Genomic DNA, 20012 nt, shown 5'->3' with positions numbered 1-20012 from the left:
GTCTGTTTGAGTGATTGTTAAAAAGATAACAAATAATATAATTTTTAAATGAATATCCTTAAAAATCATGAACTTGTACAGAACATGTACTCTATGTCAATGATCTAATCTTTCTAGGTGTTGTCAAATCTGTTTTATCCAGTTCAGGATTATGGAAGCCTAAGCCTGCCATATTCAGGTCTATTAGTAGTATAAATTTATTATCTTGTGTACATAGTAGAATGAAGTTCTTAATTGCAATTTGTACAGCAGTACAATACCAACAACTGGACAAAGGGAAGATAATGTGAATGTGACTATGAAGTAAAATTCATGGTCACATTACACCTACTCTATACAAATTTCATTGGCTTCCAGTTAAGTACCCTATGAACTTCTAAGATTTTTGTCCTCACTTACAACACACTCCATGATCTGGCTCCCTCTTTATTTACAAGATCTTCTTAAAGATTATACACCGACCTGCTCACCTTGGTCTTCTACTTCTGTTCTTCTTGTTGACCCATCAGTCTGCCTGTTTTCCATGGGAGGCCAGGCTTTCAGTTATGCTGCTCCTCAGCTCTGGAACTTCCTCCTACATTATATCTGGACTCTTGATTCTCTTTCTTTATTTAAATAACACCTTAAAACTCATATTTCAAAATTGCCCTCTTAGTGCTATAGATTGTTTTAAATTGTCCTGATTACTTGTTTTATTGTATTTTGATTAACTACCCCTTTCCCCCGCTGCTAACGGCCGCTTCTCCGAAAGCCCTCTTAAATGATGATACAATGGTAATTGTGTTATTTTTTTTTAAACTCCTCTTTGCTGAAGCAGCTGCTGGCATGCTGCTGCTGCCCTCATGTGTGATCTGCAATTCGCTTGCCTAATCCTAAACACCACCCCCCCGCCGTTGTGAAGAGGGGGGCTGAGCGCACCCCAAGGAGATGCGGCCGCTCCTCTGAAACCCCTCTTAAATGGTGATACATTGGGAAACAAGTAAAAGGTGTTTTTTTTCACCTCCTCTTTGCTCGAGAAGCTGTTGGCTTGCTGCTGCTGTGTGCCACGTGATCTGCATTTCGTGTGGTGCTTCGTACATTTAAAATCCTGCACATCGCCTGAATATTCAATCTCTTTTCGCTGGTCCGTCATTTCCCCGAGTAATATTTTCAGTTTGTTTGCGCTAATGCAATCTTTACTCTCATTTTTTGAGACTTTCCAATTTTCCTACTTCTATTATCTCTAACCTGCTCTGCATGTGTATCACGGGACTTGCGTCTGAAGGTTCTAAGTATGACAAGACTTGTCTGTCTCACGGGAAGTGAAAGTGTCTCTGTCTCTCTTCAAAAGATCTCACTTCAAAAGATCATGTCTCGTCCCCAGGAAAAAGTCTCGTCTCATGTTTTTTTTTTTTAATAGATGTATGTGTGTTTTATTTATTTAATTGTACTGTTGTATGGTTTTATGTTGTGTCCCTGGGTTTCTAGGAGGGTGCAATTAAATAAAATGTATTATTATAAGTATGTAGAGTGAGCTAAATTGTAACAGCATACACTCTTGGGTAGATTTGTGGAAAATTAAATTTAATATAGGTAAATGTAAGGTATTACATGTAAGAAGTAAAAAATATTACATCTGAATAAAAAATGGGAGGTCTGAAATTTGAAAGTACCCCTAGTGAGAAGGACCTGGGAGTCATAGAGGACATCTTATTATCAACATCCAAAGAGTACAGAAAGGATCAAGAAGGTTAATGGGATGTTAGGTAATATATCATGATTTGTGGAGTAGAAGTCGAGGGAGTTTATGCTGAAGTTATATAACACAATTTTGAGGCCTCACCTGGGGCCTCATGTATAAACAGTGCGTAAATACAAAAATGTTGCATAAGAATGTTTCCACGTTCAAAGCATGATGTATAAAACCTAAAATTGCCATTAAGCCACACACATTTCCATGGTAGCACATACCCTGCTGTATGCAAGATCTGCGCTTGGTTTTGCACACTGGCGGCACCCAGTGTCAAAGCAGTGCTATTGCTCCTGTGTGGTTACCCTTTCTTTTTTAGATCCGCATCCCTGATGAGGCTTTATAAATACACTGAAATTAACCGCATATTGTTTATTAGTTTAATGCATCTGATTGTAATTAACCTGTAACAATATAATGGTCCACAGAATAGTCAAACTATTCTAGATACAATAGCAGCTTTAGTGCTGTTACTCTCACTGTACCTTCTTCTACTTCTTTTAGCTGCTCCCGTTAGGGGTTGCCACAGCGGATAATCTTTTTCCATATTACTCTCACTGCACCACTCAGAGTATTTATATCACTGTATCTGAGTGGGGAATCACAGCTGTACAGCAGCTGATCAGAAAGAGAATTATCAGTATACAGCATCTCAGCCATGCTGTCTATTGAACGGCAAACGCTTCAGAGCCTTTTCTGTACTGACCTAGCGGTTCAGAAACAGTTTCATCCCAAGAACTATAAATACAGTAATCCCTCCTCGATCGCGGGGGTTGCGTTCCAGAACCCCCCGCGATAGACAAAAATCCGCGAAGTAGAAAACATATGTTTGTGTAGTTATTTTTATATATTTTAAGCCCTTATAAACTCTCCCATACTGTTAACATTATTAGAGCCCTCTAGACATGAAATAACACCCTTTAGTAAAAAGTTTAAACTGTGCTCCATGACAAGACAGAGATGACAGTTCTTTCTCACAATTAAAAGAATGCAAATAGATCTTCTTCTCTTCAGGAGCAGAGAATTTCAGAGGGAGAGAGAGAGAGCGCTCGCAAAGAAAAGCAATCAAAAATCAATACTTGTGCTTTTAAGTTTGCCGCGGCATTTTTTAGAGGAGCGTTAGTATCTTCTAAGCAAACAGCCTCTGTGCAAACAGCCCCTCTGCTCACATCTCCTCTGTCAGGCGCAGAGAACGTCAGAGAGAGAGAGCGAGATTAAAGCAACAATCAAAAAATCAATACGTGTGCTTTTGTGCTTTTAAATATGCCGAGCATCGCAATAAAGCGGCATTTTTTAGAGGAGCGTCAGTATCTTTTAAGCAAACAGCCTCTGTGCAAACAGCACCTCCGTCAGGCGCAGAGAATGTCAGAGAGGGTGAGAGAGAGGCAGAGACAAGCAAACAATCAAGCTCCGCGCGGGATGCATATCTTATAGCATTGAGGAGTTTTAGTTAATATGTAATACATGCTATGATTGGGTAGCTTCTAAGCCATCCGCCAATAGCGTCCCTTGTATGAAATCAACTGGGCAAACAAACTGAGGAAGCGTGTAGCATAAATTAAAAGACCCATTGTCTGCAGAAATCCGTGAACCAGCGAAAAATCTGTGATATATATTTAGATGTGCTTACATTTAAAATCCGCGATAGAGTGAAACCGCGAAAGTCGAAGCGCGATATAGCAAGGGATTACTGTACACTCAATCAGTCCATCAAATGCTCCTTGTAGAATGCTTTGTACTGATAAGTACAATTACCTCACTGTAAACTTGCGATACAGTTATAATATTGCACGACCTGAGCCATTTTATAAAGCGCGTATTTACATATGATGACGATATCATTTTTAAGATGAAATGCAGCAAGATATGTTTATTATATTATACAGATTAAACTTTAACTTCATTTAAATAATCTATATTGTCAATAATTAAACATGTGAGGACACGGTGCTGCAACGCTAGCGAGGCGCTGGCACTCCGTTCACGGAATGTTCCTGTCTTGCGTTGTATTCTTGCTGGTGCTGACGCGACACTGGATAGATAGATGGATAGAATAATTAAACACATACTACAAAGATATTTCAATGTTCCTTAAAAGTTAAAGAATCGGCGTTCTAAGCTTACAGATGGGTTAACGTCTATTACAGAGCTGATTGTGTGGTTATTCGGTATTTGGAGAAAGAAAAGTAAGGACAGGAATTGGGGGTTAGTATGTTTGAACAAGACAGTGCTGCTACAATAAAGTATTTCATCGAAGGTCGCGCATGGCACAGCAAGCATTTTGCGTGAGACATGAACAATCACTGCACCACCGTATTCCCATGTTTAATAACATGCTTTAACTCCTATCATCATGAAAATGATATACATATACATCTCAGTATTTTAATTATTCAGAGAGCTGTAATATTATGAATGTAATGGATTCTGTGTCCTGTCGGAGGAAAAGAAAGCCCAGAAGCATGTAGTGATTCACACACATAGTACACAGAAGATCAAATACAAAACAAAGCATTTAACGTGCTACTTTAGTTACGATGGGATTTGAGAAACTAATAAATTAAGCGATGAAGTTTATGATGTTCTACTTTAATGACAAAATAAACTACGTGATTAAAGTGGAAATATTGAGATTAAAGTTGACGTTTCGTGCATTTTTCCCACTGTGTGCCTTTTTTTTTCTCTGTACCCTAATAAGCTTTCATATGACACTCAGACGGTGGGCTACGACTCGCCTTTTCACGGCGACTTTGAAATGTGAAAATTTCTTTTTATTTCAGGCACTGTGCAACTTTGTGAACGTGAGCTTTCAAGTTTCTCCGACACGCTATGTCACTCGATCAACTTCCTTTTGTTGTTTATTCCACTGTTTAAACCAACAAATAGTACGTTTTTACTTGCTCCCACTTGGTATTCATTGGAATTCTTCTATTTTTCCTCATGCTTTTGCCATTGTCTTTTCACAGAACTCTGAGCTTAAGGGCTATTTATGTTGATTTGCATATTCAAAGAGGCGTAATTCTAGGAGGAATTGGTGCGTTACTTTTCATACTGACTGGGATTTATGGAGCGGAAGAACATGGAATTTGCCGTTCGCACAGATCTATGCATCTGGATTTTTTTGTGCGTAAGCACTTTTCCGCTTTTGTCCGCACACCATGTTATAGTGTGAATTCTATGCAAGGCATTATACATGAGGCCCCTGGAGTACTGTGTACAGTTTTGGTCTCCGTATTACAAAAAAGACATAGCAGTACTAGGGAAAGTCCAGAGAAGATCAACTAAGCTGATTCTCAGACTGAGGAGGAGAGATTAAAGGAGCTTAACATTTTCAGTTTAGGCAAACAGAGATTCACAAGTGACACGATTAAAGTATTTAAAATTATAAGAGGCATTAGTACAGTAGTTCCCAGCTGTTACATTTAAATAAATTCTGAAACAAGAACACAGAAACATGGAAACTTGCTGAGGGTAGATTTCTCAAAAATGTTAGTAGGTTTTTCTTCATGCAAAAAACATAGACACATGGAATAAATTAGTAGTGTGGCTGAGAGTAGGGCTTTGGAGACCTTCAGTCTTTACTTGATGTTATTTGGATAGTCTAGGTGAATAGGATGGATGAGCTTGTTGGGCTAAATGGCTTTTTCTCATCACAATAGTTCTAATATTCTAACAAAAAAGAGAATGAATGCAGCATTATATGAAGAATGCACCATATTCATGCCATATTCTGTATTTACAAGAAACAATTATGAATTCCCACAACATAAAAATATGCAGCACCAATCTAATATATTGAGGTCTTTAATAATTTTGCCTTAATTTCTAAATGCTAATGACATTTTTTTAAGTGCTTTGTGAGTGGCCTCAATATAAATTTTGTTCAAATTTTAGAAGTGTGAGTTGAGTGAATTCTGCATTGTGTCGTTCAAGGTGACAGTCCAAAAGTATTCATTACATCAGCTACACCAAGTATTGTTGCAATGGATATACTCAGTGGTGTAGTGGTGTCTGGAGATATACTGTAAATTTAGCCCCCTAAATTTTTTAGCGGCCTACACAGCAAAAGAAAAAAGTGCCCTGTTTTTAATAGTAACAATCTTACATATTTATTTCCCACTGGAAAGGGACAGAAAGGATTTACATCTGCTGCCTGACTTCATTCACTTCAAGGATCATTATGAGATCAACAAACCAGAGATGCAGATTTTGCAGATCTGTCTGGTTAATAGATTGCAGAGTGATTCAACTGCATAATGCATACATTTTCTTAGTCCATGGGGAAAGTAGATTCTTTTGTAAACAGTGTTTTAGAATATCTAATCTGCAACAGATAGTGAAGGCCAGAGAGTGACACAATTATATGAAATGATTTGTCAGTGGCAGTATGCGAAAATTACTGGTGGTACAGAGGCCCATTTCATTAACAGTAGATACATTTAACATGAAGCCAACGCCTTTTCAGTCAGAAATACATTTATTTTTACAAAATTTAAACAGTTGATTTTCAAAATAAAATACTTGTATTTTACCATTCTAAATATTAACTATGGCAATAGAGAGCAATAATAAAACAGTGGCCATTCATTATTGGTGTACAGTGTACAAAAAAAACAACATTAGTCATAAAATTATTGGTGTGAAAATGGTACCAACACACTAACACAGTTTCAAGTTTAAAATCAGCATTTCTCAGGAAGAATAGCGTACCTAGCTAGAAATGCTTTAATGTCCAGGCTGTTTGGACACCAGCTAGTGCTCGAGGGAAAACGGTGTAAGTGTAACGTTATAAACTCTCCCCAACACCTGTTAAATCTCTCTATACTCAAAAATAAGCACTGATGTGAAAGTCAGCTTGAAATATCTGCGTTTTAAAATGTAACCAACCGGAATTTGTTGACAGCTAGCAGCTTTGATGCTAATGAAAATCAGGGAAACTAACTTAACACTAGCCACAGCATGAGCAAATTGGAACAACAAAAAATAAACGAAAATAAATAAAAAAGCTTCTAGTTAATGCTGTAGAAACACTGTTCAGTATTAACATAATTTACAAATCTTGCTATTATAAAGTACTTACCATGGTTGACGTGTTCTTCCATTGAGTGTGCAACGTCGATCGGAGATTTAGCGCCTTCACCATCAACACCCCTTCCAACTGGGGTTGGGGACTGAGAGGCTGTGGGCGTTGGGCTGTGGCTACCTGTCTGGCTGGATAGTAGCAATAATGTAGCTTCACGAGGTCATTTGTTCTGAAATTTTTGTTTGTATGGTTCGCTTCATTTTCACTATTAACTCAGTTATATTAACTTTTAACATGAGGACATATTTTGGTGTGTAACAATGGACCGACAAGAAGGTGGCGGCAAAGGATATTTTACCCGGATTAGCAAAGGAACGGCATGTAGACTGTCACAGTGTGTGGACTGAAAAGCGCCGTATACCTGCGTATACCCTGTATTACACTGCAGCGTACACCCGTGACAGGGGGATTCAGAAGTCGGTATACGCTGTGACAACCTAATAAGAAGTGGGTATACGCCGTATACCTGCGTACACCCTGGACTACACTACTGGATATACTCAAGAATGAAGATATTTAGGTTCAGAAAATATATTAATTTTCTTATATTGTCATTATTTTTTTAAGGACTGCTTAACAAATTACCAGCAAATTATGCAGACTTCCACTTGTGCTGATCTACAGTATGATGTTCCATGGTATGATCCTGAACGCCATAAGCAATCACTGATGAGACTGCACTAAGTACCAGTTACTGCAGTATTGTTTCCCCTATGATCCAAATCTTCAAACTTTACTTGAGTTCTTTGTATTGATTCCTAAAAGGAATTTTAACTCCTGTCCTCAGAGTTAACAGTTCAAGATTAAGAAGAAGCACATATTTAATAGAATGTTCTGTTTATTATGTATAATCAATAGGCAGTGCATCATTCATTCATTTGAATGAAATACCGCATAGATTTAGTGTACCCCTTTGCAAGAAACAAAAACAAAAAACATAAAAACATGTCAGTGGATCTCTGCGGTGGCACATGCCTACAGGTCCTATCTAGGAAAATATATGACACTATATGTTGCAGAGATGTCACTTTTTTGCTAATATAAACTGTCTGCCTTTCACTTTTTCAAATCACTGATGTGTGTAAGCAGAGAACTGTGTAAAATTAACCTGGAGACAGAACAGCAGTAATAAGCATCAGCTGACTACTCTAAAAAGCATGAATGGCATTAAGCAAAGGTCCCAGATGACGGATGCTGAAATCGGAAGACTTTGTCTACAATAGGAAACGGGCCAAATGCAAGTGCATTAAAGATACATTCCTACAAGCCAGTGCTTAATTACCAGTGACTTGGCTTACTTATCTGCACACAAATCATAATTATTATCTTTATCTACTGTATAATTCGTGCTACAAGACAGGTGTGGTTTCCATTGTGCAAGTGCCTGTTCATTTCTTTGAGGAATTTTCTGTATAATAGCATTTAAAAATGAGAAAATTGTGAAAAACGAGAATCCCAGAAGGTCTGTATATAGCAATATATGCTGAATTATAAGGTTTCCAATATTTAGGATAGATTTTTTTTTGTTGCTGTTTTTTTTTTCCTGTTTATTACATCATTACCATTCCTCCATTCTTTTACTTTAAATGTTGAAAATGTAATAAATTAAATAACATCCCATCAAATTGCTTGAGAACACAGGTAGCTAATGTTATGAGAGGTCTATCACTAAGCCATGCTTCAAAGTCTCATCACCATAGCAACATTCTTAGCTCGTATAACTGCCTCAACATGACAACTGGGTCTGTTGATTGCAATACAAACTGATAAGTCATTTTAGCTTGATTTTTCCATGTTTTTTATGCTATTCTAGGCCACTTTTCTGAACGTATTTGCACTACAACCTAGATGATTGCATTATCTTTCTTAAGAGTTGTAAAAGTCAAAGCTTTTTTCATTTGAGATGAGCAAGATTATCATATCTGTGGTGGGCTGGCGCCATGCCCAGGGTTTGTTTCCTGCCTTGCGCCCTGTGTTGGCTGGGATTGGCTCCAGCAGACCCCCGTGACCTTGTCGTTAGGATATAGCAGGATGGATAATGGATGGATGGACGATTACCATATGACATTGCCATGTTCAGTACAGAGGATGTGTGGTTATAAGTTAGGTTTCCAGCTTAAAGAAAAACTGAGGGCTGTCACACCATTCAAAATTAGTTCCTGCCTAAAGCCCAGTGTTGCTCGGATAGGCACAGGATCTCTGCATCTTTAAACTAGATAAATGAGTTCAAGAAAGGAGTGATGGATGTATTTTTCGAAAGGCCTGATTAAACGTCTGCTTTCTTTATTTTAACAAACAATTTTCTTATACAGGTATTTCTTCTTTGAGCTAAAATGGGCATGTTCATTAAATTTCAAGTCTGATTAATTCCTGAAGCATTGCAGAAATATACAGTCCTTCTACTGTATATAGAGACTCCTTCACTTTCTACACATAGATTTAATTTTAAGTAGATAAATTTGCCATTTTCCGATATAAATCTATACTCACTAACCCATAATGATGAAGTGAAAACATGTCTCTCTATGATATAAAAAAATCTTGGTTCGAGACGTGATCGTCTCAGAGAGACACTCTGAAGTCCCGAGAGACCTCTTACATGTCACACTCTACTTTCAAAGCAATTTCTCCGAGACACTTTAATGTCCGGTGAGACAAAAGGACAGCTGCTGTACAGCCTTTTAAATGATTGACGCGCAGCGCGATATGCAGAACACGCAGCTTGGTAGCAGCAGCTGATCCGTCTGCATATCCTTAGCGTGTGTTCAGACCACCCCCCCCTTCACAACACCAGCGGCAGAGACGCAAAGTGGCTTGCGTGCCCCCCGTGTTTGGTTTGGTTGGGGGGTAGGCGAGTGAAGCGAGTTAGTTTTCAAAAAGATTTTGAAATGTTTTTAAAGCAAAAGCTGAACTCTTTGTTTCATATAAGTATTCAGACCCTTTTGCTGTCACTCCAAATTGCGACCAGGAGCATTTAATTGTCCTTAAGATTTATCTAGAACCTGATTGAAGTCCAGAAATTTGATTGATTTCAATTCATTGAGAAAGGTGCCCACCTGTGTATGTAAGGTCCCATAATTCACACTTAATGTCGGGACAAAGACCAAGCCAGGTCAAGTCCAAGGAATTCCTTGTAGACCTCCACATTCAAATTGTGATGGAGCATAGATTAGAGCAAGTCTTGTGTTCACAGGAGCACAGTGGCCTCAATTCATTCCTAAATGAAAGAAGTTTGTAGCCCCCAGAAATTTTTCTAGATTTAGCCATCCGGCCAAACTGAGTAACTGGGCAAAAAGGATCTTGGTCAGGGAGGTGACCAGGAATCCAATGGTAACTTCAGAAATTCTCTGCTGAGATGCTGTTGGAAGGCCAGCCACCTCAGCAGCACTTCATCAGTCAAGCATTTATTCTACAGTAGATTGACGTATAGCCCCTATTGAGTAAATCACTTTTTAAAGGGCTATGAGAGGATGAGGAAAAAGATTTTCTAGTCTAAACTGTAAAAAAATTGAGCTGTTTAGGCATAAGTTGAAGAACAATGTCTGATGAAGACCAGATGCATCCCATCACCTTCCTAATACCATCCCTATGGTGAAGCATGGTGGTAGCAGCATCATCCCTCTAATACTGAAAGGTCCAGAGTGCCAGCAACCTCAGACTGGAGTGACAGTTCACCCTTCAGCACCACAAAGACCCAAAACAAACAGCCAAGTCAACATTACAGTGACATTGGGACAAGTCTTTGACAATCCTTGAGTGGCTCAATCACATCCCAGGCACAAATCCCATAGAAAATCTGTAGAGACCTGTATATGGCAGTTTATAGTTGCTTCCCATCCATTCTAATGGAGCTTAAAAATATATATCAGAAAGCATGGGATAAACTGCCCAAAACTGTGCAAAACTTGTAGAGACTTATCCAAGAAGACTTGAAGCTGTAATTGCAGCAAAAGGGGCTTTGACAAAGTACTGGATTTAAGGGTGTGAATAATTCTATGAGTAAAGGACTCCCATTTTGATTTTTGATAAATTTGTACACCTCAGCAGAAATGGCAAATGTATCCATTTAAAATTAAATGTACAATGCAATAAAGTCTGCAGCACGTGAAGAGATCTGAATACTTCTGAATCCCCTGAACTGTCTTACTTATTGTATGTTCTCATAAGACTAGCTTAACAATGGAATGCAGTCATAACAGGCCCAACATTACCTAAAAGAGCCCACCTGGGGCAGACAGTGTGTGAAGTGAAGTAAGACCATTTCAAAATAAACCCTCTGAACTAATTTCAAGACTCATTAAAAGGAGCCCCCTACAGGGGACCACAATGTTGAATCTCTAGAAGTGGGCATTTTGTTTGCTGTCACTGCTTGCCTGAAAATGACAGCTCCCAAAAGGAAAGTAGCACATGTCTGAAACAGAGCAATAATTAAAAGAGCCATCCTCTATTTGTGCACCCAAAATAGCATACATTACAAATATTGGGATTTGTTTTTATCAACTCTGAAGTACATTAAGAAAAAATACAGAAGTAGTAAATAATCAGAGTTTAATGTTACTAATTTGTACATTTAATGCACCATGCAATGCACTAGGTTTCTAATGCCAGTTTGATATCATCGGGTTTCTATTGTTCTTGGAACAAAATAGCAGCTGTTATTTCAGTCCGGTCATTCACCTTTGTCAATCATCTTTATAGTTATCCTCTGACATCATAAAAGAGGAACTTAGCGTTTGGAGGCAGATGATTTCATATTTCTTAACAAAGGATTGCAAAATAAGTTTAGTGGTTCCTTTTCATGCACTTCCTGGTTTCTTATATCAGAGACCAAATTTAAAGTTGATTAGTTTGAAAATGAAGAATTTTCCTGGAAGAACAACATTGATGTTTTTTTTTTTCCAGGAACAACGAAAACCCAATCCTATTATATTCACCAGGGACCAAAAACAGAAAAGAATAAAAAATCAGGATCAGAAAACAGAACAAGTGAACAGAATGAGAACTTTATCATTCAGCTCAGTTCAGTGTATTCCCTTATAGTGCTACTTAGTGAGTATAGGTTCAAAGCACTTTATTACATTAATGATTCATGCAGCAGCAGCCCTCCTCTACAGAACAATTTACAGGCAGGTGTAATCACCTACAAGACTGTTGATTAATTATACAAGCATTAAATTCTGACCTACTTGTTCCTATTTTTATATACTCAGGTGAGTCACTGCACAATACATTCAGTTATTATTATTCTAATTTCACACTACAGTCACGCGAAAAAGGAAGCACCTATGGTGTTACACATCACCACATAACTAGCAATAATCTCATTCTCACAAAGTCCTAAATTAAGTCTAACTTCTGGTGACAAATAATGCATAATAGATTAGATTTCAACAGTAATATTTAAATCCAGAACTGTACTATGATAAGTAATACACCTTAGTTTTATTTCTAGCCACACATAAAATGTGAATATCAGGAATATCAAATACTAGTTAATATACATCTGTTTCCACCAAATCTGGATCTAATTTGGGTTGTTAGGATTATTAAAGCTATTGTTAGTCAAGTTTAATAATATTAAGTTTAATAATTCATTTAAGTTTAATAATAGTTCTTTTAAGAAAGCCACCCACATTAACCTTTTGCAGGGTTCTTTACAGCAAAAGTGCTACAGGGGCTGACTGTGTTCTACAAATGTTAGTGTTGTGCTGTTGTGTTATAGCCAGGGTATTTTCCTTGGGTTGTATTTCTTTTATGTTTTATTGTGGATTTTGATTTTTTATTATTATTTTTCATTTTTGTATGCATATTTGTATTCCTTAATCATAATAATAATCCATCCATCCATCCATTTTGCAACCCACTGAATCCGAACACAGGCTCATGGGCCCTTCCATGAGAACCCTGAATACAATGAGGACTGATCATTTATGTTAGGAAGAATGCCCAGAGGGGGCTGAGTGATCTCATGGCCTGGACCCCCTGCAGATTTTATTTTTTCTCCAGCCGTCTGGAGTTTTTTTTTTTCTGTCCTCCCTGGCCATTGGACCTTACTTTTATCCTATGTTAATTAGTGTTCTCTGATTTTAGTTCTTACTTTGTCTTTTTTCTCTTTTGTTTATCATGTAAAGCACTTTGAGCTACATTATTTGTATGAAAATGTGCAATATAAATAAATGTTGTTGTTGTTGTACTGTGTGGGCGGAACCCAAGGAGGTGGGACCACCCAGATGTCGCTGTTGTATCCTCCCTCTGCCTTTATATTCAGTCAGAGAGAGGAACCAAGCTGTGGATCATTGAGAGTTATTTGGCGTTATTTGGCGTCATTGTGAGTATTGTTTTTCTTTTGATTCTTTCTGGCTTCTGGATTTTCTGTTTCTCTTTTAGGATTAAATAACAGATTGGACATGTTTGCGCTTTCGTGCCTTATGCCATTTTTGTTTTTCTTTTCATGTATAAAGGAGGACCTAAAAATTTCCAGAATCAGTCTGCTGGGTGGCATTATGCAGAGTTTATAGAGTGCGTATTTCTGGAGTTTATTCTACAATCGTATAAGTGACTTAACAAAAATTCTAACATATGCAATTCATAACAGAGACACATGCACTGCAGTTGTCATTCCAACAGGTGTCACACCACAGATATTTGCAGTAATGCATTTTATTACCACAAATGTATGTGATGCACCATCTGTTAGAATGACAAATGCAAAGCTTTTTATTACTACATGAATTACAAAGTACATTCTCATAGATGGTGCACTCAAACATTAATGCTGAGGTTCACATTGATTACTTAGATTTAACCCCAACTGAGATGGGCAGCACAGCTAGCATATATTCATCCAGTAAGTAAAAGCAGTATCTAGAACGTCATTACACTCTGAATATTGAGTTTAGAGCTTTTTTATTCGTTATACTATCCATTTTTTCTTTCTTTTTGCTTGCAGCAATATTAAACAAACCACTTCTTCCTCCCCCTCACCCACCAGTGTTTTAAAGCAGCACTGACCTCTTTGAATTCCTGTGCTGGCAGGATTCTTCTACATTTTCCTCCACTTTTCTTGTTTGTTTATACATAATGGCAGTAACAATCGAGGTGTCAGCATACTAAGAGTATTTTCATTCTCATGGAGAAAGGTGTACTAAGGTACAGATGCAGCTGAGGTGAATGATCTTATAAGTATCAACTTTTTAAATAATAAGGTAATAAAATGAACTGTGCAGCAGCCACAATGAAGTTATACAGGTTGGGAGCAACTTATAGATTCATATAAAAAACAAATAAAGTTACTGCTGACAAAGTGACTAGTCGAATGGGAAAACAGCTACACACTCAAATCCACAATTAGCTGTAACAGTTTTACTTTTAGTTTTTGTTTTATTGACAATATTAATGTTGAGTACATACAGAAGTAGCATTGAAAATGTGTCGTAAAACCTTGTTCTGCAGTAAATAATGAGTTTGCTACTTATTTTTTTTGGTAGACACATCTCTCAAGGAATTGTTATAAATTGAAAGGTTTATTTAATAAAAGTAGAAAAACAGAGCAAAATGCTCAAAACAGCAAAAAAGTCTATCCATGGCAAAAAGGTCCCAATACACAATATGAAACCAAAATCCTAGAAAACACAACAGTATAAATCATAAGAGCAGAAATAAAAAGTACAAATATACAACTCTAAATAAAAACGCAATGATCTGCTACCAGAGCTGCTGCTACTTTTTCTTCCTCCTCTTTCTTCATTAGTATTTTTAGACTCTTTGGTGAATTAGTGACATCTTCTGTACTGGAGGTGACAATACCCTTTATATCATTTAATGCAGTCCTGTTGGCTTTAAAAAAATTAGTACTTTCTTATATGTTTCTTCTCTTTTACTAGACCTTCCTAATATATACTGCATTGTTAAACCAACATACTACCTGAGCTTCCTCTTTTTTTGCCTTAAATAGCCAGAGTGAGTGCTCAGAAATCGTGATGTCAGGGTGGCTCCTCCTCCATGTGGGCTCCACCCACAAACCACATGGTATGGAGTCACACTTAAAGTTACAGTACATAATTACAACATAATGGAAATAACATAAAAATGTGAAAAAATATTCATTCTGAAAAACAATAAGACATAAAATACACATAAATTCAGACTAATATGACATTGGTATGATAATATCACACACCGCACTTCCAGAAACCATGTGGTAGCAATCAGGAAGCTGTTACTAACAACAAATCGCACAAAATTGAACTGCTTGCAAGCAAAACCAATAAAGAAAATGGTCATGAAAAAATGCAAATATAAAAAAGTTAGAAATAAATAAAATGAATAAATAACTGATAATAAGGAAAATAAGTAAAAAAGTAGGTTCTGCAACATCCAAAACCCAAAGACATAACATTCAGCAATTGTAAACACTTTGTGAAAATAAAGGTAACACTTGACTATGAGGAACATGTTAAGAGTCCTCATTTTTTTATAGTTTTTATTATTATTATTATTATTATTAATGTTTTATGCTATTGTAAATTTACATTCCATTACTGCACTGACATTTAAAAAGATATTTTTTCATGGATGCCACCATACTCTATAGTCTCCAGTGAGAACTCTGTTGCCAGTCACATGGCTTTCAGCCTGTTGATGTCACTGCACTGAACTCATAGAAACTGGCTGTGCACATCTACTCATGTTCAAACTTTGTAACAAATAAAGGGAAAGACTTGGCACAATTTACAGATTTGAAAGAAATAACGTTATTTTTTGTTTTCACTTTGGATTATTTTTTCTTTTATACTTTAAATGTATAATTACATTTTGGCTTCGGTTTGCAGGAATTTATGAACCATGCTTGTCTTTTGACTATTCTGGAGAACTCTTCCCAAATAGCTTAAGTTTCTGTTAAAAGAATTTTAACATTAAAACACGTCTTTTGGACTTGTTATTTTTCAAATAGTTGCTATAGTTAAGTTTCAGTTACGTATAGTTAAGTTACTGAACATTAAACTTAACAGAATACTTCAGGATTTTGACTTTGCCTGCTTTACTCAATTTGCATGGTGAGTCCTGGGATGTTAAGACTTGCTTGCATCATATGCCCTAATGAAGGCTCATTCCAACATGGTACAAAAGAGAAATTACAGTTTGAATCACCTCTTTTATGTTGAATCTTTCAAAAGCTGCAATGAAGAGTGAGCCAAAGACCATTTGGGTATGCAGGGCAGAGTCGAAGGCCTACTGCAGGTGGGAGGTCCACAAAATGACTTTCAGTGGCTTCTCCTTTTTGTCAGAATAAATTCTACTGTTTGTTATTCCACATATTACAGTGAAACGATTTTGTTTTCATAAAATCTTCAGAAGTTCAAGGCTTCTTTTTTTAAGATAAAAAGTAATAGACTTAAACCATTGAAACATAAAATATTCCACGTTTTTAATGTCACACATATTCATAAAGTATAATTATTATCAGTGATAACATAGCTCCAAATAAATTTGAACTATAAAATCATTATTCCTGTCACAAACAACAAGGTTTACTGTATCATGATAATATCAGAAACCAATTTTTGTCAACTCTCTAATGGTCTGGCATGACTGAGTGTGGGTGTGTGCTCTAGAAATAAGGTGGAAGGATTTTTTTGCTGTCTGGTGAGGTGTCAATTAAATTTCATGTTTTTGTGCTCACTAACTTGTATCTACAAAATTCCATCTATTTGCAGTTAAGGGCTTTTATAATTTATAATATCATGGCTCTAAAATAATTCATTTATCTTTTCTTCAGTTTTCTCCTCTGATTTTTCATTACATGGTGAAAGGGAGCTGAGCCTATATGTGCAGCACTGAGCATTAATGGAATACTCCATGCAAAACTATTTTTTTGAATACAGTAATCCCTCGCTATATCGCGCTTCGACTTTCGCGGCTTCACTCTATCGCGGATTTTAAATGTAAGCACATCTAAATATATATCACGGATTTTTCGCTGGTTCGCCGCTTTCTGCAGACAATGGGTCTTTTAATTTAGGTTACATGCTTCCTCAGTTTGATTGCCCAGTTGATTTCATACAAAGGAAGCTATTGGCGGATGGCTTAGAAGCTACCCAATCAGAGCATGTATTACATATTAACTAAAACTTCTCAATGCTATAAGATATGCTTCCCGTGTGGTACTTGAGATTGTTTGCTTCTCTCTATCTTTCTCACTCTCTCTTCCTGACGGAGGGAGTGTGAGCAGAGGGGCTGTTTGCACAGAGGTCACGGACGCTCCTCTACAAAATGCCGCTTTATCGCGGTGCTTCTGTATACTTAAAAGCATGTATTGATTTTTTGATTGTTTGCTTTTCTTAGCGAGCGCTCTCTCTGACATTATCTGCTCCTGACGGCGCTCCTTTGAAGATAAGATATGTTTGCATTCTTTTAATTGTGAGAAAGAACTGTCATCTCTGTCTTGTAATGGAGCACAGTTTAAACGTTTGACTAAAGGGTGTTATTTCATGTATAGAGGGCTCTAATAATGTTAACAGGGTGGGAGAGTTTATAAGGGCTTAAAATATATAAAAATAACCATACAAACATATAGTTTCTACTTCGCGGATTTTCACCTATCGCGGGGGGTCAAGAACGCAACCCCCGCGATCGAGGAGGGATTACTGTATGTTACTTACCCCATGTAGTTTTGTCTGAAGAAACACAAGTAATGTCAGATTTTTTTGTTTCTGTTTTCCTTGGACCTTTTGACATCATATGTTGTTACAGCACTGGCCACCATTCAGTTCTGCTAAAGTTAGTCATAGACTTATTTCTCTCCATTCTGCATGAAAACATAATATTAAATATTTTCTTCACCACTACTGTTGTACAAAGTACATGTGGTAAGTAACATGAAAAAATATTTTTGAGTGGAGTATTTCTTTACCCTTAGCATTATATTTACCCCTGGAAAAACAAGTAAAAAAAAAGGTTGATTTTTTTTTTTTCAAACAATGTTTAACAGAAACACCAACAAAAACATCAACATATAGTAAATGCTACAGGAAAGATACATCTAGTGTCCAGTGCTGTAGTGATGCAGATTTAGAACACATCTTTTGTGTGGCATACTTTGAAACAGGCACCTACACACAACCCGATGTTGCAGGTGGGACAGTAGAAGTGTTTTCTTCAAGCACTTTCCTTATAATATTTTTTCTGTTGCTTATGCGTGTAGGCTACCACAATGTAAGGCTCAGTGACCTCCACATTTCCCTTGAAATGAACATTAACATTTGCTGCATTATGAACAGTGCTTGAAGGGCTAACATTTTTCTTGTTCTTCCACTTGATTACAGTTGTTTTACCTTTTTGCCACACACCGACTTGGACGAAGGTGATCCTTCATGAAGACCGTATTCACCAGGCATATTACTGTAGTTTGGTCTTATATCGCTGTATGCATTATTTTCACGCTCTTGTGTTAAAGTCTGATGACCAATTCACACTGTCATCACTATGGCTTCATTGAACTAATGGTTCAATTTCTATTTGTTCTAAAACTGGCTTTACAGCTTTTTGTTTACATTGTGTGTTTTGGTTGAAGGCTCCGCCCCACTCATGAATATTGATGAGTTACCATAAAGTAGCAGAATGCATAGAAGTATTCCTGATTTTTTTTGCAGTATGATGTTATTTCAGATGGCAGCAGAATATTGTCCCTTAGCGTTATTCAGGCTTAATACTTTACATCCATTCAATGCAGCAAAATTGAAAAAATAAAAACTCAGGCTGACCTTTTTTACATAGAATTCTGAACCTAAGAGACGGTCAAGGTTAACGCCAAGGAGGTTAAGCTGAAACCAGCCCTTGATGTGATGACAGTGCAAAGAACATAAAACCAGTTAAGAGACATTACAGCAAAGATAGCAGAAATCAGGGTTTGAAGAGTCACCAGTTACTACTATTTGTGTGATTTTTTAAAATCTTTTAATATGTTTCAATGTTTCCATAATAAACATTCAAAATAAAATTAACAAAGTTTTTAATTTTTTTTTTCAGTGTGATAATGCAAAGGGACTGAAAGCCTTCTTCGATGCCATAAAATTTGGCCCACAGCACTTAATGATCTTTGGAGGAGTTTGTCCATCAGTGACATCAATCATTGCGGAGTCAATTGGAGGCTGGAATCTCATTCAGGTAAGAAATCTTAAATTTTAATTCTATAGGCGATTCCACAAAGCCACCATTGGCTTTTTGTAATGGATGATGGGGTACATTTTGCACACATTAAGGAAATTTCAATTTATTAAGCTTGGTTTGTGAATAAGAAGACTCTAATGAGGCTGTGTTTGTGTCATTTCTGGTTATAATTTGTGAGGTGTGATTCTCACTTTGCAGTGAGCAAAATCTTGAGAATTGTGTTTGTTTAACTTCTAAGTGTAGGGATAAGAAACAAAACATATTTTGAACAGTGGTTGAAACTTCATTGCAGAACTTATGGACAAGCATGATGAATATTTTAATGTGGGACTAGTGGTGGTTCTCTCCTTATATATTTCAGTGAGCTTATGTTGTGATTTCATACTAATGCCATTTATGCTCATTGTCCTGGCTGAACTGTAAATATTCTTAATCAGACTAGGGTGCCTTGTAAAATAGATTAGAAGCTATTTTAACTTTCTTTTTGGATAAATGAATATAGGGAAGGTTGTCTTCTCAAATCATTAAGAAAGGAAATCATTATGGCTTTATATTTTAAAAAGCACCTGAAATATGTGGTTGAATTTTCCTTGGAGGAAAGGACTGTAGGCAGATTATTATGTTAACAGTGACTGAGGCCCATTGAGATCCATTATGTTTATTTGCAGCTAGTCATTTTGTCTTTGTTAGTAGTAACAATATGGGGTTGGATGAGAACTGTCTGGAATGCCAGATGCACTCGATACATGGTGGTGTTTTAGTTACTAGAGTCAGAATGGTGCATTCATATTAGCATACTATGGTAGTGGTACTTCAAAATTATTGAGCATTGATCCTTCTCAACCTGCTTGTGAAGGCCTAATTTAGGGTCCTGGAATAGATACACCTGCTGACAACTGAACTTCAGATTCAGCAGGAGTAATGTGGATTCTTCCCTGGTCATGGAACAGTGGTCCAGATCTTTGTCCTTTCATGAATGTTTGAAGTCTTTGGTATTTAGAAATTGTCAACTTTTATTGTGTTTGACCTTAA

The 20012-nt window shown here is 36.9% G+C and overlaps 1 protein-coding gene across 1 annotated transcript in view; it reads left to right on the top strand.

Moving 5' to 3' along the window:
* Positions 1-20012, top strand: part of gabbr2 (gamma-aminobutyric acid (GABA) B receptor, 2) — an 899531-nt gene that overhangs the window by 239894 nt on the left and 639625 nt on the right. The window contains exon 2 of the mRNA XM_039736684.1: positions 18840-18977. Coding sequence (XP_039592618.1) covers positions 18840-18977 — 138 coding nt within the window. The remainder of the gene's footprint in view (positions 1-18839; positions 18978-20012) is intronic.

This window comes from Polypterus senegalus, chromosome 15, assembly GCF_016835505.1.
Source record: "Polypterus senegalus isolate Bchr_013 chromosome 15, ASM1683550v1, whole genome shotgun sequence".
Taxonomy (NCBI): Eukaryota; Metazoa; Chordata; class Cladistia; order Polypteriformes; family Polypteridae; genus Polypterus; species Polypterus senegalus.
The sequence above is the reverse complement of the archived record's forward strand: the minus strand, read 5'-3'. Positions and strand labels throughout refer to the sequence as shown.